The sequence below is a fragment of the Rhinatrema bivittatum genome, chromosome 8 (genome assembly GCF_901001135.1).
Source record: "Rhinatrema bivittatum chromosome 8, aRhiBiv1.1, whole genome shotgun sequence".
Taxonomy (NCBI): Eukaryota; Metazoa; Chordata; class Amphibia; order Gymnophiona; family Rhinatrematidae; genus Rhinatrema; species Rhinatrema bivittatum.
The window spans coordinates 187,127,081-187,150,487 of record NC_042622.1 but is presented as its reverse complement, the minus strand read 5'-3'; the positions used below and the strand labels follow the sequence as shown (position 1 = coordinate 187,150,487).

Here is a 23,407-nt window from a genome sequence, read left to right as displayed (position 1 = left end):
AAGGACTGCTGCCTATGAGTCCTGCTTCTGTTATGCATGCAAATTCTCTCTCATGCATATCTGTGGATATCCTGAAAACCCGACTGGCTGGTTGGCCCCAGGACAGGGTTGGGGACCACTGCTTTAGACCACACATCTGCTGACCAATTCCGCAACCACAGGAGTCTCCACACTGCCACTGCAGAAACCATATTTCTGACAGAAGTCTGTACCATGTCGTATAGGGCATCTGCCATATAGGCCACTCCTGCCTCCAAGCGGGCAACCTGAGTGGCCTCGTTTGTCATCCCCGACACTTTCTCTTGAGCCTTCTGCATCAAGCATAAGCAGGCTCTCTGCATCAAGCTCCTACAGACTACCAGATGAAGGCTTAAGGCTGAGACCTCAAATAATCTTTAATAGAACCTCTGGCTTATGATCTTGGATATCCTTCAGAGTGGCTGAACCTGCCACAGGGATGGTCGTCTTCTTGGTCACTGCCGACATTGCCGCATCTACCTTGGGAAGCTTCCAACACTCTAAGGTCTGCTCTGGCAAGAGATATAGCTTAGCCCTAGCCCTGGCTACCTTTAGACCTGCCTCCAAAGGTTCCCACTCCAGATCCACCAACTTCACCACCTTCTTTGGGGAAAGACCATAGGCAGTCCTCATGCTCCAAGACCAGGTTCACTCCATTGTCAGAATCCTCCTGCCTGACCTTAATCCCCAACTTTTCCAACAGCTGGGGCATTAATGGCCATAGTTCATCCTTACGGAACAATCCCACCCACCCTAAGATCATTCCCTTCTGCGATCAGGACATCCTCCGCATCCTGCATGTATCAGCCAAAATACTCATAGGGTCCTTGTCCAGACCTCCCTGTAGCTGATCTGTATTTCCTGCTTTGTCCTATGTATCTTTTTTCATCACCAGAGGAATAACAGAGGTTGAGAAACCAAAGAACTCCCCCTGACTCCGACTGCCTTAGACTTCTTAGCCAAACGGGTGTTCTGAGGGAGAGCGCACTTAGTTCCTGCCTCCTTCTTAGCCAAATAGTCCTTACAGAGGAGCAGCACAAAGTCTGTGGAGAATTCTTCAAAATTGCTGGAATGCTGATCCTGGTCCAGGTCCCCTGTTCCTCTTCCCCATCCCTGTCCCCAACAGGGCACTGATCAACAGGAAAGAGCAGGGGAGGGGAGTCCTTAGGCTCCCTTGCAGAAGTCTGGCTTCTAACATGTGGCTAATATGGCCATCACCTCCTTGCTCCCCCCCCGGGGCTCCTGCACCAGGAGGAATGACCCTCACCCGTGAGTCCTGCAGAGATCCCTACAGTTCCAGAGACACAATCTGGGCAATACATGGCTCCATTGAGGTGTGATCACCTCAAACCTCAGCAACAATTTCCCGCACTGAGCAGGAGGCACCATTAAGCCGTGGTCGTTGTTAAAAATAGGCTCCTGTCTGAACAAACCCTTGCCGGTGTGGCCAACAAGCTCTGACACCGCTCTGGCACACAGCCCAGCGGTCATAACAGTCTTATTCCCCCATTCACCCGATTCTTCCTTCCTACAGACAGACCACTCAGACTTTGCATTGCTGACTTCCTAAATCACTTTTTTTTTTTTTTTTTTAAAGCAACTGAACTCCAGAAGCAGCCATACAAAGGAAGGGGGGGAAAAAAAGAAACTAAATACTTCTCTGCTTCTGGATGCTGGCAACTGAGGGGACCCAGAGGGGATGAGGAACCAGGACACATGTGGAAGATGAGGGCCGAGCTAGATCAGGGATCACCAAGCTCTCGCACTACCCGAGAGATGGCCTATGAAGGAACCTAACACCTTAGGGAGCCATCTTTTCATAGGAATTTTCTTTCTTCCAATTTTACTTTTTTTTTTAAACTTCAGACTGCGGGTTTGCAACTCTGCCATCTGCTGGAGACAGAGAAATACTGAGAGAGTGCAGGTGAAACTCTGTTATGGAGCAATGCCTGTAAAGTTTTTCTTCTCTGTCTCCATCTACTGGTAGGGATGCAAAACCCATTTGTCTGGACTGACTTGGGGTTTGAACAGGAAATGCATTTAAGCAATGTTCTGCCTAGGTTAAGCAGCAAGGTGGTTTCCCTCATATCATTAACTGTGAAATAAATTCCCAGCACATATGGTTGAAGGTACTTCTGACTACCTTCTAAATACTAGGGGAAGTGTTATTGCTCCAAGTCACCAGGAGGCAAGTGAAGTTTCTGCATACAAATACTTCAAGGATGGCTCTTTGCCTCAGACAGCATGGTACAAATACTTTACACATAGTACCCCCGACCCCAGTTTTAAGTGCTAAGCCACACCTGACTTAGCAATAGTATTTCTGCAACCATCATTTTCTGGCAGCCATTATCACACTGCGTGGGTGTGTTGGACACTACAGAGAATGCTTAAGCAGGAAAAAGCCATTAATATTCTTCCTAAATTTACAGAATACCATCAATGCAAGCTGCTGTGCCAATTTAAAGACAGAGAAGTCACAGCTTTAACACACTAACAGGATTGTTGCATGACTAGTATGCACCGGGGGGGGGGGGGGGGGGGGGGGGAGAATGGTAATTTAGTGAGGCATGCTTCAGAAAGGATATTTTATGGAGTAGTGAGCATTTCAATTGCAAACAAGCAAACTGTTTTAACAAGGTTCGAATAGTTTTATTTTTTTTCTTTTATACACAGCGATACAAATTATACAGATTGCTTACAGAGAAATAAAATACTAGTACTAGATTATAGCATGAGGTACCAAATATCATTTTGGTTAGTTTTATTTAGATTGGCAAGATGCAATATGCACCAAAGCCAGTCTGATCCAGTTAAGGAGAAGGTGGGCATACAACCCTACAGCAGTTATCTGTGCTTAATGCTGGGAAGGAACAGTTTGCTATTGTGTAAGCCATTTTAGCAAAAACAAAACAAACCCCCCATCCCCCCCCCCAAAAAAAAACAAAATTAGATGTTATACAATATGAATATATATATACATATAATTTAAATATAAAAAAAATCTCTTCAACATTCAACTTCAACCTTCCCAGTATTTTGCTATAGCTGATAAAGTTTGGAGATTAAGGGTCTGATTTACTAAGCTTTCTTCCCTGTAGATAGTCTTAATAAATTAGGTACCAAATCTTAATCTTTACTTAAAAACTGAAATTAAGATCAGGTCTCTTACAGAACTCAGTCTTGGGAATGGAGCGCACAGCTCATTCAGGTACGAACAGGCTAAGGAAACAGACCTGGATTTACCTTTCAATGACAATGCAAATTTCCAATGTGCAAACCTAAAACATTTTCATGGACTGTATTTTTATGACCTCATTTCTGACTCTACTGTAGTCCAAAATAAGGTCATAGTGAAGATCTAAAAGCACTAGCCTGTCGTAAAGAGTTGAAATAAAACTGATTTTACAATATTACTTATTCCAGTTTTGAACTTATGAAAACTGAATTATCAAAAAAATATATTACCATTACCCAAGAATAATGTACAGTTTCATCACAAACATTCACTCCCTGGTACATGGTATTGAATCTGTATTTAGTGAGTGCCTGTAGGCCTAGAAAATGTCTACTCAAGACAAAAATGCATAATGCATGGAGTGGTCAACTCTGGTCCTCAAGAGCCTTGGGTTTTAGGATATCATAATGAATATGTATGAGGTATATTTACATACACTGCAGCCATTGTATGCAAATTTGTCTCATGCACATTCACTGTAGATATCCTGAAAACCAGGCCTGTTTGTGGCTCTTGAGGAATGGAGTTCACCATCCCCTGCCTTAGTGTGCTGATCTTGGTATCAGGTGATCAACACTACTCATCTCTGGCTACACCTATTGATATAAAGCAGAAGTAGCCAACACCAGTCTTCCCGAGCCACACAAAGATCTAGTTTTCAGAACATCCACAATGAATATGCATGAGACAGATTTGCTTACAGTAGAGGCATTGCATACCTATCTCTTGCATATTCATTGTGGATATGGCCGTTTATGGCTCTTGAAAACTGGAGTTGGCCACCAGATTGATAGGGAAAGTTACTCTTTCATGTATATCCATATGAAATACTTAAGAATTGGGTTTAAGAGCTTCTGAAAGTGGCTGATAATTGAGAGCTTTTGCTCCTTGAAGTCATTTTGGAAATGCCACAGAACAAATGGTTTTGTGGTTACATTTTATAACTAAGAAAGGGGTTCTCAAATCAGTCCTCAGGACACACCCAACCAGTCAGGGTTGAAGGATCTCCACAATGAATATGCATGAAGCAGTGCATGCAAAATCTATCTTCTGCATATTCATTGTGAAGATCCTGTAAACCTGACTTGCTGGATGTGTCCAGAAGACTGGGATAAGAACTACTACTAAAACTATCATCATGATTACATTTTCACTGAATATGACTATACAGACAGAATGGTGTTACATTCTCATGGATCATTCCTTATTCGCAGACATAAAAGGTATATTGCCCCCAATGGAACTCATAGAAAACACTGCAAGCTTTAAAGTTCAAAACTACTGGGCTGACCCAATGGCACTGCTATGTTACTATGTAGAACAGTGCTTCTCAACCCAGTCCCTCAGCCCATACCTAACTAATCAGGTTTTCGAGATATCCACAATGAATATGTACAAGATAAATTTGCATACAATGGAAGTACTGCATGCAAATCTATACCATGCATATTCATTGTAGATATCCTGAAAACCTGACTGGCTAGGTGGGCCCCCGAGGCCTGGGTTGAGCAAGATTGATCTAGAGGCCTGGCTCCCTGGGTTGGCCTATGCCGGAGATAATATTTGCCTCCCCCAAAAAGGGCAGGGATTTTGGAGGAGAAAAAAGGAATTTCAGCCATCATACAATGGTGAAACCTAGTGGTCAGAATCAGGGTGCTCACATACTAAGTTCAAAGGGAGGAACAGTCCATGACGCCTAGCTTAGGACTACTGTTGTGATGCTTGGGCTAGGTGAGATGAGGACATGAAGATTAAAACGTCCGCAAGGACTTTCCCACCTGTCAAGAGCAGAAGGTAACTACCAGGCCAAAAAATAAGCATTGCTCCGTTCCTTTAAAAAAAATTACACAAAATTAAAAAATATTAGCCAACATAGCAGCAGTTTTTCCTCAAAGACACTGAAAAACATGCTCATCTCTGCCTAAAATGAAAATATTCAAATAAATGATATTGGTGCAAAGTTACCAGAAAGGCAGCGGAATGCCCAAGGTACATTCATGGAGTACAAGTTTCTTCTGTACCATGTCATGCTGCATAACCTCCTTCAAAAGAACGGTGCAAACTCTGCAATCTATTCCCTCCTTGAATTGCACCTAATAACGAAGCATAGATCTCAGAATAGCTCTAGGAGAAGCCATTAACTAAAATCACTCAGGAAGTGTAGGTACTCAGAACATCACTTGATTTTTCTAAAAATCAAGGCATATTAACGTCCCAACAATGGGACCCAATTCTACTGTGTGGAGAATGGAAGGGGTTTCTTATACTATGAACTTCTAAAATTAGTAATCATATAAAAGATCACAGAAGGTACTTTCATCATAGCTTCCCCAACTGAGTTTAGGCTGCTGGTTTAGAAATGTGCAATTCATTCATGAAATACTCAGTAGGGACATAGTATTGGGGTGCTGGGTTAGTTAAAATCAGTTTCCTGTTCTGCAAATCCAAACTTATGGGGGAAGACAAATAACCAATAGAGCACCAGACAGAACAACTTCCTGGTACCAAATCAGTCAGATAACTAATGCTTTGTACCTGGGGTGAGGCATATCCAGACAATAATACATTTACGTTAATACTTATATAAGATAAGGTTTTCTCTAGGGCTGTTAAATGTCCATCTGTGAACTGAGATGCACTCCATTCACTTGCATCCTAAGAAAGGAGGAGGAGTTACTGAATAAGGGCAGTTAACTTGGTTGGTGTCACCACTAAAGTAAGAATGTCTTCATCCTCACCATTAACAAGTAAAAAGATCACCCATCACTGTGCAAGGCCATACGTTGACAGATCAAACAAGAAAAGTTCTTAGCATGCTTAAAGAGCACAGTGGTCATACAAACCAAGCTGTTAATACAAGAGCTTCAGATAACTGTCTCCTTATGATAAGGCATGCAAAGCCGGTACTCTCTAAAACGAAATATCCACTCATATCTTGGCAGATAGGAGGGGCCATTTTGGTCTTTATCTGCCATCATTTACTATTTTACACGTTCATAATTGTTTTCAGTTACCTCAGTATACCGCAGCTGAGTATGAGAACTTTGATTGGAAAAGACCAACACTAGCAATATAGTGTTTGACTGAGACCTGAAATGTTTAAATTCCAAAGCAGATACCAGGGACAAGCCTGTTCTTTCAAACCTGGAAGCGTCACTTGCACTTCAACACAAATGCTGAAATTCTTTCCGGACCCTTCCTGAATGTCACAAAAACTTCTTTTCCAGAATACCTAAGCAATAGCCACAAGTTTGCATGCCCGTTAACATCCTCCTAAGTAATTGTACAAAAAAGTGTAAGAAAATCCTAAATTTGAACAATTTTCAGCCAGCTCGAAAAGATAAACACCCTGAAAAAAAAAAAATGTAATGCATGAATACTGCTTAAGCACAACTCTAAAGAGCCGACACACTGGTTAACCAAAAAACTCTGAATGAAAAACCCCAGCACTGTTATGTAAGGTTTTCTTTTATTTAAAAGATTATTGACAAAATACCATATCTTAAATTTATTTTCTGTTATGATGAAGAATGTATAAGGAATCTGGAATTCCAATCTTACATTTAAAAGTCAAATGCATTGACCCAGAGTGAAGGTTTGTTCTCGTTCCCACATTTAAGATGCATTTAGATCCAAGGTCATCTGAAAGTAGGTTTGGAAAATAACCACACAATGCATGTCGGGTTCTAGTTACTTAAGGGTGTTACACAAATGGTTCTTATCACAAAAGCAGTGGATGGCAGAGTTGAAAGAAAGGAAAGAAAAAGAGAGAGATGTCTGAGAACAGCTGAGACTAAAGGTGCAGCAGGAAGAGAGACGTCATCCCTACTGCCGGTAATCATGCACATAGGGCTTCCAATGAGCTAGGGGCATCCTGCTAATACCTTTCCCCTCTTTTAAGGTGACCTGCTTAACTAAACATGGGACATTTTCAGCATGGGTGTCTGCATTAGGGATGGCTGAACCCTTCTGACCTTTTGAAACTTGACTCAAATGCACTCCCCAACAGCAGCCTCACACTTGGACATGGTTTAGATCTGATCAATTACTCTTCAAAAACATTCCTGGGGGGGGGGGGGGGGGGGGGGGGGGGGAGGGGGGGATGTGTGCGAGTTGGCCTGAATTGCAGCTTAACGTCTGAACACATACCTCGAGGACATCCCTATATGTTACAGGATGAATGCGTAATACTTGAAGGGTGTAGCAAACAAGTCAGCATTTCATAATGCTTTTTCCATAGTACACAGGGATCTCATTATGAGGGGAAGAAAGAACTACTCTTAGTTATATATATAGATTTAGGGGCCTGATTCACTAAAGCTTTTTTCCCATTTTGTGTCTCCGAGGGGGGAAAAAAAAAAGAGCTGAGAAAATCAGGCCCTTTGACCAATTATACTCAAAATGGTACTTGGCAACCTTTCCTATCCCATATTGCATTTGTAATTTTTTTTTTTTTTTAAGATATCCCAAAAATCTGACTTGCTAGGTGGGCAGCAGAAATCCAGATTGAGAGTCACTGCTTTAGAGTTATAAAGTTAAATCTGCCTCTCTCAAAAACGTTGACATTCAGACACAAATGTCTAAGATTCTACTAAACTAAATAGCAGGCTATCCTTGTCTGTCACTATCTGAACCAACCCTACTCCCCACTCAGATTTAATATGAAAATGTTCTGCACATCCCTGGACTACACAAAATTCACCTCATTTTAAAACACTCAAGGCACTCTCACCTACTTGAGCACCCACCCCTCTTCTCAGATATCTGCTGGCAACTGAAGTGCTACTAGTGCAATACATACACTTCAGTCACTGGATAGCCAGATTTTGGCAAGCCTGAAACTATTTTGGCTTTTGCTGTTTAAACTGAGGAAAAGCACCCAGTCAGTGTGTGAAGTGCTCTCTTTGCCTTACCAAGCACCTAGGAAACCAAACCTTTAAGAGTATCCTTTCCATCCTCCTGCTTCTGCAAAGCACGGCAAAGTAAAAGTCAACAGGTCAAGCCCTACACTAGTTACTACATCCAGGAACAGCTACAGTCTCTTAAATGATCATCAGGGAGCAGTGACCGACACTTCTGGCTACAGATACAGCAGGCAAATAAATACATGGGCCAAATGCAAAAGTTAAACAGAGGTTTGCAATCCTTAACACACAAAAAAAAAACCTAAAAATAAAAAAAAAACAAAACAAAAAACAATCAACTTTTATTTGTACAAACTTGATTTAAAAGTTACCAGCCAAACATGTAAAACTTGTCAAAAAAAAAAAAAGAATAGCAAATAGAAACAGCCACTTGCCTACTTATATATATTTTTTAAGAATGAAACCGAGCAGTTTTACATCTTAACTGCCTTAGCAAGCTCTAAAGAAATGCTTTCTGCCATTTTGAAGACAGATGTGGATTGTAGTTTGCATATTCTAATGGGACATGCCCCATCTCTTTAGCATGCTCACCTACTGAAACGCATTTTAGTGGCATTCAGACTTGTCATAGTTTTCAAAACAATTACCCATAACTGATAGCTAGAGTAAAATCAACTCTTCACCGACAAGAGATCCCATAGGATTTCCTGCCTAGAATATATACACAAATATACCAATAAAAAGTCCTCCGATGCTATCCCACATGGTTCACAAACTAGTTTAAAACAAAGGGGTCGTTATATCTTTTTGAAAAAAAATGTCTATAAGAATTATGTACTGTAAGTAGAGACAAAGCTGGCTAAAATGACCATTTCATGCAGTGGTTTCAAGATTTTACTTGTATGAAAAGGGCTTTCTAGAATACTGTCCAAAGTTGTTCAACTCGCCAGGACGTTCTTTCCATTTGCCTTTGTCGAGCCACAGCAATACAGAACAAAAACATGCAGGCCAGAAGAGACATACCAAAGGGGGGGGAAAAATTAGAAGAAACAGATTGTGACAAATTCTAACCTGTTTTTAAGAAACAACACACGCACAAGAGGAAAAAAAAACCAAAAAAAAACCAAAAACCGAAACCACCCCACCCAAATACCTTAAAGCAGAAAGCTACCGAGGAAAAAATAAAGCAGCATGTCTGCCCAAAGGGAGGAGGGGCGGCCTTCCCTGGATTCTTTGCGGTAGCTTGCCTCTCTTCTTGGTTTTGGTTGCCCAAAGAGGACTCCACGCTACTGGAAGCGGCTGCCAATGTCTTACATTTTTGTTGATGCTGATAGAGGCAGAGTATAAAGGAAGTGAGAGAAACAGAGCACAAAGCGGGCACTAGATTACAGAGAAGCCAAGAACCTACTAAAAACCACTTGTTAACAGCTGACATGCATTCAGAAGCTCTGTGTTGTTTTTTTCAGTTTCAAAAAAGGAAGAGGGATCTGGGTGGGGGAAGTGTCAGGCGGCAGGAATATTAACTGCAAGGCTGATATTTCACAGAGTAAATTAGCTCTGCTTTTTTTTTTGCTCTCCTCTTCCTCCATCCCCTCCCAACCTCAAGCTCAGTCTCTCTCTTTGTGGACTACTTCCTCTCGAGGCTTGGCTCCACCAAAGATGGCCGAGTTAGGGTTGGCTACTTGATTGAGGGGGGTACCAACTGTTCGAGGTTTGAGCTGAAGTCGGGGTCTCTGTGCTCTTTCCTCTGGGGGGAAAAAAAAAAAAAAAAATACACACAGTAAAATAAAAATTCACATCTAGAACTCCATTGCTGTACTCCAGCCCTTGTCCCCAGCACAATGTGAATTCTTCAGCACAGCCAACTGCAATAAAACATTTCAGTCTTATCTACACCAGGCTGAATAAAACTTTGGTTACTCTATAATCCACCATGTTTCTAATTCTCAAATCTATGTCATTTATAAGCATTACCTATGAAGAAAAAAATATTGTCAGAAAAATAAATCTTATTCCACAAGCTGCTGAGGCACCACACTTTTCTCCAATTACTAGTTTAGTTTAAAGTCAATTATTAAGTTAGTACAGCAAATTTTTCCTCTCTATTAAAAATTCTACCTTAAATAGAAAACTTCCACAGTAAGATATTATAAATGCTCGCGGCTAAGTAAAAATCAGTATTATGGCCCAAGATGTTACAGAGTTGACTTTTAAATTTAATAAAAGAGCACAAAGTGTATAAACAGATGAGCAGTCACAACTGTAACCTTCTGTTGGCTCTCTGAAATCCGAGGAACCACCACGAGGGGGAGGTCCTTCCCTGAAGCGACTCATTCCTGGTCCTCCTCCTGAGGGTGGCGGTGGTCCTCGTCGATCACCCGGACGACCCCCTCTACTCCTTCCTCCTAAGAAGTCATCATCTTTGAAGCCTGCAGACATGACAAGATGCACAGAAACGGGATGAAACTGGTAGCATCCTGTTAATCACTCTTCAATCGAAGTGCTCAGTCAGACATTGGCAACACAAATATACCAGTGAAGAATTGTGCAATACCAGGTAAACAGAGGAGCCCAGGAATGAAAAGGCAACTTTCATCAGAGGTCAAATCATTTTAGAAGTCTCAGTCACCAAGCATTCGGTTTCTCTCCACATCACAAAGCAATAATGCAATCAGCAGTATATGCTCTGGAAAGACCCCATGACTGGGAGAAGCAAGCTGGTGAAATAAAGATCAAGAGAGGTCCTAGGCTTCTGGTGTAGGGAATCTTGATAATCTTTTACCAACATTTACACTCAAACTTCTGGAAAACTGAAAGGAAGAGGATAAAAAAAAACCAAATCCGCTAACCAATAAAACTAAGTTTACATAGCTTGACATTTAAATTTCTTCTTTGTAGCAGTTAGGATACACAAGTTGAACTATTGTAACACAGCAAGCTGGAAAGATTAAAAACCTTGCAGGAATAATATTTTTCTATTGCAATTTTAAACATCAATAAAATTAAAATGAGTGTAAAAAATATTAAACAGACATTAAGCCATTGCTGTATGGACACTTAAACCAAATGAACTTGTTAAAATCAGCAATCACTACAAAATTCACTTGGAGAAATAAATGTGCTTTATGAAACTTTTAGCTCCACCTTGTGCAAGGGGGTTAAAAGACGCACTTGACTCAAAGCAGTATTCTATATCCCAAGAGCAAGTGAGTCTGAATATTGTGCGCAGATCAGAAGCTATTAAAAGTTGCGACAGAAAATGCCCTTAGCCAGTTCCAGTAAATAACGTACAAGGAAGGCCGCAGAGCTTCTGAATCATCACTGGCTTTCGGATATTTATATACCATTAGCCAGACTTGTGTCTTTCTTCATACTATATCATGACTTCTGTTCAACTTTTATCTTGATGACTAGATATATGAAGGCCTCTTCCTTAGAGGGAAGGACAGCAGTGTTTTCTCCTAAATGAACCTTTCCTGGACTTTTTCTTTCAGCTTTTTGGGTATTCGCCAGGTACTTGTAAACCTGGATTGGCCTCTGTTGGAAACAGGATACTGGGCTTGATGGACCCTCGGTTTGACCCAGTATGGCATGTTCTTATGTTATCGGTGGGCGCTTCTTGAACCCTAAGCAAAACCGTAACACAACTGGCCAATGTCAAAATGGTTTGCTACATCCACAATGGACTAGCTAGCAGCATCTGCACCCTCATTCTAGGAGCATGGTATTAATGGAATACAATACACTAAAGGGAGCATGGAGACAAGAGTGGCTTTAATGCAGTCATGCCACGTTTTACTGCGCACTGCCTTATTGACAGCTGAAAATTTTTACAGCCCTCCATTAATGGAATTCTCAAATTAAAAACAAGGTGAAAATGTAAACAGGCAGGTGGCAATGGGCATCTTCTGTTCAGTTAATGAGTTGCTAGAGAAGGTATGATCTCTTCCGCCCCAAGGTCTTTAACACAACCACCGTTACGATGGAGGGGAGGAGGGAGGTGGTGGAATATGACTGTTGGTGCAAGCTTTTCATTCTGAAGAAAAAAAACCTAACTTTGTCAGGTCTTCACATAGCTTAAATGTGTTCCCATAAAAATTCCCTGCCACAGATTCTCTTATCTGCATACAACCACCCTTCTCCTGGGCCATTAAAACTAGTTACTACAGTCAATCAGCAAGAATTACCATGTGCCAAACAATGCATCTGGCCTGCGAAGACCAAAATCAGCTGCAGGCACCCTGTGATCATAGCTTCAGGTGCTTGGTATGCACAGCAAATCAGTGCTTTTACTCCCATCATCTTTTCGAGATTATACAAACCCCACACTGCACATTAGGGCTCCCCAAAAGCAAGACAGTTAGAAGCATATGAAAAAGGTTCAGATGTTAGTAAGCAGTACAGCACAAACTGAGAATTGAAAAAGTATTAATTTTCAGAAGCAGCACAGATCTCCTCTCGGCTCTGTAGTTGCTCCTGTTAGAAGATTAATGGCGATAATAAGAGAGTGAAAGCAAGCGATCAGAAAGTTCTTAATCCCCTTTAGAGCTCACTCCACCCTCTCATCCCAAACAGGTTTAGAACGCTCAGATACAGCCATTAAATATCCAGTGCCAAAATCTGCTGCAACTACTACAGGAGTAAAGAGGACTCCACCACCAAGAGTTAAAATACCGTTACCAGAATTGTAGTCATCTCTGTCCCCGCTCCTAGAGCCACCTCGTCCTGAAAAAAAGGCAATATTACAGTTTTGTTCTTTGCTCTAAAAATAAGGTAACATGCAAGGAACCAACCTGAGGAGCAAGCAGACAAATTTGGCTCTATGAAAAGCATTTAAAACCACAATGCATATGCATAAGATGAAAAGCTGACATTGGTTTGTTCCACCCTTGAATACACTGTCCTTCTTACAGAAACAAAGATGTTGGTCCTCCCAGCCTGCCCATGTATGCCAAACTACTGTGCCATCTGCTGGAGACAGAGAAATACTGAAGGACTGTAGGTGGCACACTAGGTTAAGTTGCAATAATCAGTAACGCTTTTCTTCTTTGTCTCCATCTACTGGCAGGGATGCAAAACCCAGGAGTCTGGGCAGATCTGGGCTATGAACAGGAGCTACTGTACTGTTACAGGTCTTATGGGCTCCATGTTTTGTTACTTCTGTTGCTAGGATTCCTTTGTGTGTCTATCCCCAGGCATGCTTGAATTCTATTCCTATAACCTCCGCAAGAAGTCTGTTCTAGGTGTTTTTCACCCTCTCAATGAAAAAATGCTTCCCTTTCAGCTTCTATTCTCTTCAGCTTCACAGTATGACCCCTTTCCTTGAACTTTCCATTCTATGTAAAATGCTTTCTTTTGGTACCTTATGGAAGCCTGCCAGATACAGGAAAATTGGTTCTTACCTGCTAATTTTCCTTCCTCTAAAACCAAAGATCAGTCCAGACAAGTGGGTTTATGAATCCCTACCAGCAGATGGAGGCACAGAACAAAAAACTTTGAGGCACTATTACATATCCGAAAGGGCCACCTACAGTCCCTCAGTATTGACCTGTACCAAAGCCAATGAGTAGAAACCTTCCTTTAAAACGAATCTGAGAAAGTTCTTTTTCACTCAACGCACAATTAAACTCTGGAATTTGTTTCCAGGAGATGTGGTTTGTGCAGTTAGTGTAGCTGGGTTTAAAAAAGGTTTGGATAAGTTCTTGGAGAAGAAGTCCATTACCTCCTATTAAGTTGACTTAGAAAATAGCCACTGCTATTACTAGCATCAATAGCATGGGATAGACTTAGTTTTGGTTACTTGCCAGCCTCTTATGGCCTGGATTGGCAACTGTTGGAAACAGGATGCTAGGCCTGATGGACCCTTGGTTTGACCCAGTATGGCATTGTTCTTATGTTCCCCTTTTCAGGGCGAACACGTAACTCAGGGTTTGAATACCTTGACCTGGAGCCCTCCATGCTTCCAGAAAACACAAAAAACACTGATAACCAAATAACACAATGTATATCTTTCTGCAAATACTAGGATATTCAGTCTTTCGGCATCAAAACCAGGCTGTCTCTCTGGACTGATTTGTGGTATTACAGGAATGAAAATTAGTAGGCAAGAACCACATTTTCCTTTCCTGTTCATACCCAGATCAGTCCAGACAAGTGGGATGTACCAAAGCACCCCTAAACTGGGTGGAATACCAAAAGACCCCCCCATGCAGAACACTCTCACCAAAAGGACGCATCTTGTTGCGCCTGTACATACAACAGTAATGCATCCTACATATCTCCTGTGGAGATACCAACTGACATTATGCCCAGGAGGCTGCTTGCGCCCCTGTAGAATGCGCTTGCAAGCCCACGGGAACCACACGACCCTTACAAAAATAAACAGAGGAAGTGGCTTCCTTCAACCAGCGAGAGCGCATAGCTTTTGAGGCCTTACCCCCTTTGTGCATACCCCTTAAAAGCACACAGAGGAAATCTGAATGCCAAAAAATATCCTTAAGATAATGCAATAGGGGCCTGCGCACATCCAGATGCAGCTCCTTCTCCAAACTCCCTAGACCAGTCCAGAAAAGCAGGAAGCTCCACTGTCTGGTTCAAATGAAGAGAGGAAACTTTTTTTTTTTTTTTTTTTTTTTATTAAAAGGCGGCACCATCCACAACGTCACCTTGCTGGTCTCCAACCAGAGAAAAGGATCCCTGCAAGATAAAGCCTTCAGCTCAGATATCCGCCTGGTCGAAAAAATGGCTACCAGAAAAAACAACCTTCAAAGTCTGATCCTTCACCGACGCTCCCCTCAAGGACTCAAAAAGGAACCCCAGGGAACACATGCAGTACCAGGTTGAAGTTCAAATCCAGACACAACTTCCTCACCGGAAGCCAAAAGTGCTTGACTCCTTTCAGAACTTGCAAAACATCCAGAACGGACCTGTGCCTAAGGCAACGCAAGTCAGAAACCTGAACTCAGAGAACTGGAAGCCAGACTCTTTGACAAGCCTTACTGCAAACAGTCCAAAATGCACGGAAAGCTCAGATAGGGAATTCAGTTACTGCTGAAGGCACCAAGCACTTTTCCAGACCTGGATGTAATCCTTAGAAGCATAAGGGCATCTAGGCTGGATCAAAGTGGAAATTACTGTCTCCGAATAACCCTTTAAGTGCAACCGCCACCTCTCAAAGTCAAGCTGCAAGACCAAAGTGATCTTCCGGATCTGAAAACGAGACCTTGCTGAAACAACCCTGGCAGGTGAGCCAACCTGAGAGGACAGCCTACCGCAAGACTTACCAAGTTTGTAAATCACAGCCATCACAACCACTCCGGCACCATCAGAACCACCTACCTGAATGCACCTCTATGCGCCGCAACACGCGAGTGACAAGCGGCCAAGGAGGAAACACGTATATGCGAATTCCCATTGGCCACTGGTAAGGTAGAGCATCCAGCTCTTCTACCCCGACTTCGAGAATCTTGCCACCTTCGCGCTGGCCCTTGCTGCCAATAGGTCCAACTGAGGAACTCCCCACCTGGCACATATGCAATCCTGAGCCTCCGAGGATAATTCCCATTCCCCCAGATCAATTTGCTGCCTGCTGAGAAAGTCCGCTTGTACACTGTCCACATCTGCTACTCGAGACGCTGCTGTATTCGAGATGATGCTCTGCCCAAGCAAATAACTGCTGAGCCTCCAGAACCACACCGTGACTCTTTGTACCTCTCTAGCAATTGATATAAGTCACCGTTGTCGCGTTGTCCGAGAAGATTCTCACCATCTGACCCTTGACCAAAGGAAGAAAGGCCTCTGTGTACTGCCCTCGTCTCCAGGCAATTGATCGACCAGGCCATCTGCGCTGAAAATCAAATGCCCTAGAACAGACCACCCCTGACACACCGCCTCCCAACCCTTGAGGCTGGCGTCAGTGGTCAATACTACCCAATCCAGGCCCTCCAGCTCCACTCCTTTCTCCATATTGGGACGGGAGAGCCCCCACAAGAGACTGATCTGGATTCTCCCCAAAGAGGTAAAGACTGATGAACAACAGTGCCTTCAGCAAAGGACGCATGTGAGTAAAGGCCATGGAAGCAAGTCCAACATGGAGGGCATGGGCCCTAAGACCGGCAGATAATCCCAGACCTTCGGCAATGACAGATAGAGCAGACACTGCACTTGCACCTGCAACTTCAACACATTATCCATGTTCAGAAAGACTCTGCCTTACTCTGAATCGAATCACGCTCCCAGATATACCAATGATTGGGCCGGTACTAGATAACTCTTGGTCGCATTTATCACCCAACCCAGAGAACTCAATCGCAGCATCATTCGCTGTGTGGAGCGATGTACTCTTCCTCCATCTTTGCGAGGAAGAGCCAAACGACCAGATATGGGTGAACCAAACTCCCTTCTTGCCTTAAGGCTGACTCTACCACCCCTATCACTATCGTGAAGGAGAGGGGTGCCATGGCTAAGCCTAAGGGAAGAATTTGAAAACTGAAATTGCTGGCCCAGCCCCATGAACTGTAAAAACTTCCGATAGTCCTTTCGAATGGACATATGGAGGTAGGTCTCTGTCAAGCCCAATGACCCCAAGAATTCTCCTCTGTGGCCCACTGCTATAACTGTACGTAACATCCAAAAATGTGGAACTCACAATGGGCCGAAAGGAGCCCTCCTTTTTGGGAATCATGAAATAAATGGAGTACCTCCCCTGTCCCTGTTTGACCAACGGGACTGGAACTTTAGCATCCAACACTTGAACCTCAGAGAAGTCCCATTCCCGGTTTACCAGGTTACAGAACTTCTTAGGCAGAGGAAAGGCACTAGGGAGCCTTCACAGTCCACCCAGGACTGGGTCCAGCCCTTCATTATCAGTCTCCTCCAGGGCTATCTTAATCCCCATTTCCACCAGATCCTAAGGCATGAGAGGACGCAACTCCTTAATGAACAGACTGACCCCCCCCCCCCCCCCCCCCGGTGACCTCCCCCTCTGTTACCGGGAACTTATCCGGATCAGGGTCATCCTTATTCCCACCAGGATCGGCATGCGGATCGCATCGACACCCACTTTCGGGCTCACTACCTGAGGATCTGCAAGGTCCCCCCCCCCCGCTTGTCATCCAAATAATCTCTGCCTCAGCGTGACAGAGACCCAGATGCCTCAGCAGGCCCCCCTCCCGGTCCCTTGACCCAACGACAGGGAATCTTCTCGCTGAAAAGCTCCCCCGCCCCCCCCTCCACCTTTGTGCCAGAAAGATTTTATGCAGGACAAGCTCCGGATAAAACTCCTGCAGATCTTCAGCAGCCTGATCAGGCAGATGAACATCAGATTCCCCTTCTCCATCCTGATACTCTGCAGCTACCTGCCCCACAGGAGAGAGCGGGGGAGAGAAATCTCTGGCCTTCCTATGGGGCGTGGAACCACTGGCTGCAATCCTCTGCTGATCTGGCTGACAAATTCGATCCCCCTGGGACCACAGCTGCAGCCCCCAACGCTTTAGAGGCCCTCCTTTCGCCCACTGCACCCCAAGAGGCCCCCTCCTTTGCTGTCGCACAACCAGTGCTAAGGGAGCGCCGACCGGAGACTGCAGGCTCTGCATGCCACCATGTGCAGTTTTGCTGCAGGGAACCAAAACACCAGTCTGTGCGCGCTGCCGAAAAAGCAGGGCCACATATGTGGTCGGCAACAAGAGCTGCGTGGCTACGCTGTTCCGAGCAGTGCATGGTACAGCTCTTCTCGCTCCCGGGATCCCCCAAGCGGCACAGACAGACCTTGCTACCACAAGTGCCCCACCTCCGGTCCACCTCGACTGAAGCGGAGCGAAGGAAAAACCAGGCTGCACCCGCAACAACCGTGCTGTGCCCCCCTAAAATCTCCTTCAGCACCCCCCTCCCCCCCAGCAAAGGAACAACCGCAAAACACTCACTCTCCGTTCCTGTGGGCACGGACCGCTCCCGCAGTCAAAGGTGCCCCCGATTGTTGAGTCCCAACTGCAGTTCCTGCTTCACAACTTCAAACTTTTTTTTTTTTTAAACAAAACTTAATACAAAGAGGAACAATAAAGAGTACTTCCCTTCAGGGACCGGCAGCTCGCAAGCGGAGATGTCAGAGGTTGCAAGGGAGCCAGTCCTCTGGCTATCAGGACCTCCGGACAGTAGCAGGCTAAACCAGCCAGAGGTCCCAAACCCCCCCCCCTTGTCACCTGGCTCCATCTGAGGGATGGTCAACGAAGGAGCTTAACACCTCAGGAAGCTTCCGAATCCAAAATCTAGTCTCTCTAAACTTTCACTTTTTTTTTTTTTAATTTAGTCAGACTGCAGGTTTGCACGTCTACTATCTGCTGGAGACAGAGTTACTGAGCGACTGCAGGTGGCCCTCTCAGATATATAGCAATGCCTCAAGTTTTGTTCTCCATCTGCTTGTAGGGATGCATTAACCCACTCGTCTGGACTGCTCTGGGTATGAACAGGAACTGAATGTTTTCTCATATCTCCCTTTTCCAACCCTTCTAGCTCCTTAAGTCTACCCATGTAAGGCCATGCACCATTTTGAAATGCCTTCAGCATCTCAATGCCCTTTTCTAAGCATGGTCTCCAGAATTGAAGACAGCTATATTTGACCACCAACTAGTCAGTGATGTTGGGGAAAAAATGTGGATGTAAATTTGAAGGTTATGAAAGATAAAGCAGAATGCTATGTTCTGCAACTCCTTATGGTAACCAGACAACTAATCAAGCAGCAGCAAAAGATCAGTCATCAAAAAAAAGAGGCACTTCTTCACAAGAATCCTTAATAAAGGAAAAGAGCTGACAGCTCATTTCGAGTTTCTTTTCTGCAGCCGTACTCAGACGAGTCCTCCTCTGTTTACCACTTTGAAACTATTTCAGAGCAGAAGGCAAATCAGACACTTCAGTTTTCACCAATGGCATGCCAGTTTTATATCTGTGACCATGCAGGGACCGAAAGATGTGAGAAATTAAATACTGTTTGCATGTGTGGACCAGTTATAGTAAGATCCTCTCAGCAATGTCCCACTAACACCCTCAGTTAACAGATAGGGCGGTTCCCATTGTCCTGGTGTCTTCTCATTAAAAACTGCTCAATGTATCCAGACAGTAACTATCACACTGTTTATGAATATCATTTTCATTAGAACTATTTTGTGTAATGTGCCATATCAAGAAGCTGCTGCTGCCAAAAAAAAAAAAAAGATAAAATAGTGCCCCCAACTACAATTGTGAAGGTTACCTACTGCTATGCTTTATTTTCTTTTAATAAATATTTTTGGCAGTCTAACACCATTCTTCTTTCTTACTTGGTGAAATAGTGTTTGGAGTACTCAGTTGGAAGACTGTTCCAAATGCTGGGTCCAGGAAGGAAAACAATGCACTTCTACATTTATATGCCACACACATGCGCAACTGACGAAGAGGTGACAGTTTGAGCCAGCGTGTGCATATACAATACTAGCCAGAAACAAGTTTTCTTTTTTAATCCAACAGCAAGACTAGGACTGACCTAGCTGCAGCTGTTAAAGCTTTAAGATCTTATTAAAGCAAATCACCTCTGTCATCAGGCCCGCCTTTCCTGAAACCAAAGCCACCTTTATCTTGTTTCCTTCCCTCTGCTATGTCCACTCGGAGCGAACGGTCAGCTAAGATCTATTGGAAAGCGAAAGAGAAGCAGGGACTGTGTAAATGTGTTGCAACATTGCCGACACCATTTTGAAATGAAAAAGGAAAATAATGAATAGAAAAATAATCAAATGTGTACTCACTGCTCCATCATACGTCAATGCTTCTTTAAGAGATTCCAGATCATCAAATTCTACATAACAAAATCCTGCAAGAAAAAAAAAAAAGTGTCAAGAAGATATGAGTCCTTTTACATATTCTGTATCTAATTCCTTTTCCAAGTCATTTGCTTCATCTGCAGCCTCATAGTGCAAACTGAGTTCAATACTGCTTGCTATCACTCAGTTCTTGTGAATGATGGGAACGGTATGCTCAAATTCAAACAGACTGCTACAGGCCATATCATATCTTCCTACAACACATTTCAGAAATCCAGATTCTTCTAAATCAGATGTTTGATATCTGAGGTTTTCCCCAGACTCTAAAAAGTACAAAATTATAAATATCTTTAAAAAGAAGCTTGATCATGTCAGTGTCTTTTTTACTCCTATTAATGCAGTTGTACTCATCCTTTGTAACAAGTTTTGAAGAAACATATGCATCCTGTTTGCCTCATTAACTCTAGTTCCATTTCCTCTTGTAACTTTTTAAAATGTCTAGGATGTGAAAATCAAATGTTACTCCTCAGCCACGGGCAGAGTATCACTCTGCTTTAATGACTTAAGCAACCAGATAATCCGTGTAGATCCCTACCTTTAAACTTGTCTGTCTCTTTATCTCTGACTAGTCGCACACTCCTTACATTGAGTTCCTTAAAGATTGCATCTATGTCTCCTTGAACAGTATTGAAAGGTAGATTTCCTACGTATGCTGTGAAGGGGGGTTCTGTCGGCAACTCTTTCTGTTTGCGAGGACCGCTGGGACCAATATCACGACGAGACCTACAAGGAGCAAAAGTAGTGCAGCTTTAGGCTTACTCGACATACATCAGAGTCAAAGCACTACAAACCAAAAGTGCATACCCCCATTTCCTTGTTATGTATTCACCAAAACTCTCTTGAAACCCTACAGTTATTTAGTGCTTAGACTTAACCAGATACATGGAAATACAGCGAAAAACCCAAAGAACATTCATCCCTCTAGATTTTTAAATATGACCCAAGTGTCACTCAATACAAAAGGCATTACTCCCATTATGAATCTTTCCAAAATAGATTTACTAAAATCATGGGAACAGTAAATAAAATCCAAACATGTTAACTAGATCTGTGCCATTAAGTATTGGAATACACTATGAGAACCAATCACAAAGCAGATTTCTTCCTCCTGCCTTTTATCTTGAAGTTCATGTATACCAATTCAAGAACCACAGTATTTAAGGGCAATGACATTACTAGACAAGACTAACCACATTACAGTGTCATATTTTGTTTATAGCCTGGGGTTATGAGTTGGACAAAAGCCTCTTGTGAAGTTCAGGTTAAAAATATTTAATTTGCTGTGCTACTAAGCAAGTAACTTCCAAATAACGTGCCCAGATTTTCTTGTATATTCACTCATCACTAACCGCAGAGCACATTGCTGGCATGGCTTACAGAATAAAATACAATCTATAGGTGTCCTCTAGCCACTACTGAACATCTTAGCATGGAGTCTAACAGACAGCACATTTCACCTCTCTTGTCCCTATATTCAACAGAAACATAATGGCAAACAGGTAACCATTCAATCAATATCACTTGCTCATTAGCAATATTAAATTAGTCTTAAGCTATACAATCTGGGGATTATCTACCCACCATTAATCATGGTGGTATTTAATTTTTAGAACATATTCCAACAGCTGGACATCACTTGCTGGAAGAAAACAGTTTGTAGGAGTCTAAAGTTAATACTGTTTTGGGTTTTTTTTGTGAGTCTCATAGGGATGAAGAGGGAGGACAGGTGTCTAAAACTATTTGGTCTTAAGGTAAACACTGTACTAAAAATCTGAATTTATCCTAGTGTTAAACACCGTATATTAATTTAATGAGCACATGGAGAAAGACTTCCAGCTGAAGAATATATTTCAAATACACATTTTATGATCACAAAAAACTATTTTAAGAAAGCTTGGTTTCAATCTTCATTTTCTCCCTCTGGTTAGTATCTCCAAATTAATCTCATTCTTAAGACCACGTACATTGTGTACAATCGATCTCTAAAATTTGCTGCCAATGCTTTTCTTAAAACCTGCATTTTGACATGATAGTTTCCTTCTGAAACCTATATAAAGGTGTCATACATACAGACAACACATCTAGATATGCATGAGAGATTTACACAGAGGCCAGCAGCATCCAAAACTGGACTATTTCTGTATCTTTCAGCCACATTTTCCTGGTCTTCAATTTTATATATTCATAAGGGCCTCCAGGATGGAGCTGAGGTGGGTGCCTACTGATGACACGGTTAGAAACCCCTGGTCCTAAGGAGCATGACTGGGAAGCGGGGAGCTGCGGCCTTGGGCAGAGATCTTGCTGGGACTGAAAGAGGATGTGGCAGTCATGACGACAGATAAAGCCGGCTTTCAGAAAGCTATTCTAGCCCTACAGGACTCCATAATTTCTTCTGCGGAAATCAGAGAGAGAGGCAAAAGATCTTCAGCATGGACAGACCTTCGTTTTTTTTTGGGAGGCCACAGAGGATCTCGGCAAGACTTAACTGCCAAATATCCAAGACAGTGGAGAAAGATTTCTGTAGTGAGCAAAATTCTGAATGTAGAAAATTGTAAAATGGATATGGATGAGTAGAATCTAATGGAAGAATTCATTATTAGAGATAATACCTATTTAATAACTAAGCTGGAAAGTTTAGAGAACACTGAGGCAGCATAATCTTCACTTTATTAATTTCCCTCTAAGTTACCTTTGGTCTTGGCAACAGAAATGAAGAGGAGATATTTGATGGAAATTTTTAAGGTACAAGAACAGTCTATATACCACTCAATTGTGAGGGTTTACTACCTGCCTCCATTCAAGAAAAAAAAATAAATCTGAGAAACACAGGGAGAGCTTCAATAAATATCTGATGATAATCTGAGTATTTCTACGATGTTGGAAACTTCTGAGAGAGTTTTGATGAAATTCTCAGTTACTTTATTTTTGGACCCTGGCTGTGATTGGCTTCTTAAACCTTTCTTTAAGCATCAAAATGAATCTTTTCATCAGTGTAAAAAAAGTTAGGGTTTTTCCCCCGATGTATCCATGGTTACCCAGAAAAAGCAAAGGCTATTTACTAATGAGACCTAGCTGCCTAACAGGTGCTCAATTTTCTTTTAAATTGCCTTGTTAAGCGTTATGTAAAATATAAAGATGTCATTGATATTTTCTTTCAGCTGCTGCCAAGTAATGGAGAAATTTCTTACCTGATAATTTAGTTTTCCTTAATGTAGACAGATGGACTCAGGACAAATGGGTTATGCTCCCCTGCCAGCAGATAGAGATAAGGTTTCAAAGCTGAAGTCACCCTAGATATACCCCTGCAGTGACCTCAGTCCTTCAGTATTCTCTTCAAAAAGCTACTGTGGACATACTACTGAAAAAACTTGATTAAAAACAGATAACTGTAACTGTACTCAACCAAACACTGAACCCCCAGTAAGAATATAGATGCCCTG

General features: G+C 42.6%; 1 protein-coding gene across 1 annotated transcript in view; it reads right to left on the bottom strand.

Moving 5' to 3' along the window:
• Positions 1-6,706: 6,706 nt before the first annotated feature.
• The window catches only part of EIF4H (eukaryotic translation initiation factor 4H), an 85,858-nt gene continuing 69,157 nt past the window's right edge, over positions 6,707-23,407 (bottom strand). The window contains exons 2-7 of the mRNA XM_029612107.1: positions 20,503-20,690; positions 19,893-19,957; positions 19,680-19,776; positions 12,802-12,846; positions 10,389-10,550; positions 6,707-9,868 (exon numbers count right to left, since the gene is read on the bottom strand). Of these exons, the coding sequence (XP_029467967.1) occupies positions 9,729-9,868; positions 10,389-10,550; positions 12,802-12,846; positions 19,680-19,776; positions 19,893-19,957; positions 20,503-20,690 (697 nt within the window). The 3' untranslated portion in view covers positions 6,707-9,728. The remainder of the gene's footprint in view (positions 9,869-10,388; positions 10,551-12,801; positions 12,847-19,679; positions 19,777-19,892; positions 19,958-20,502; positions 20,691-23,407) is intronic.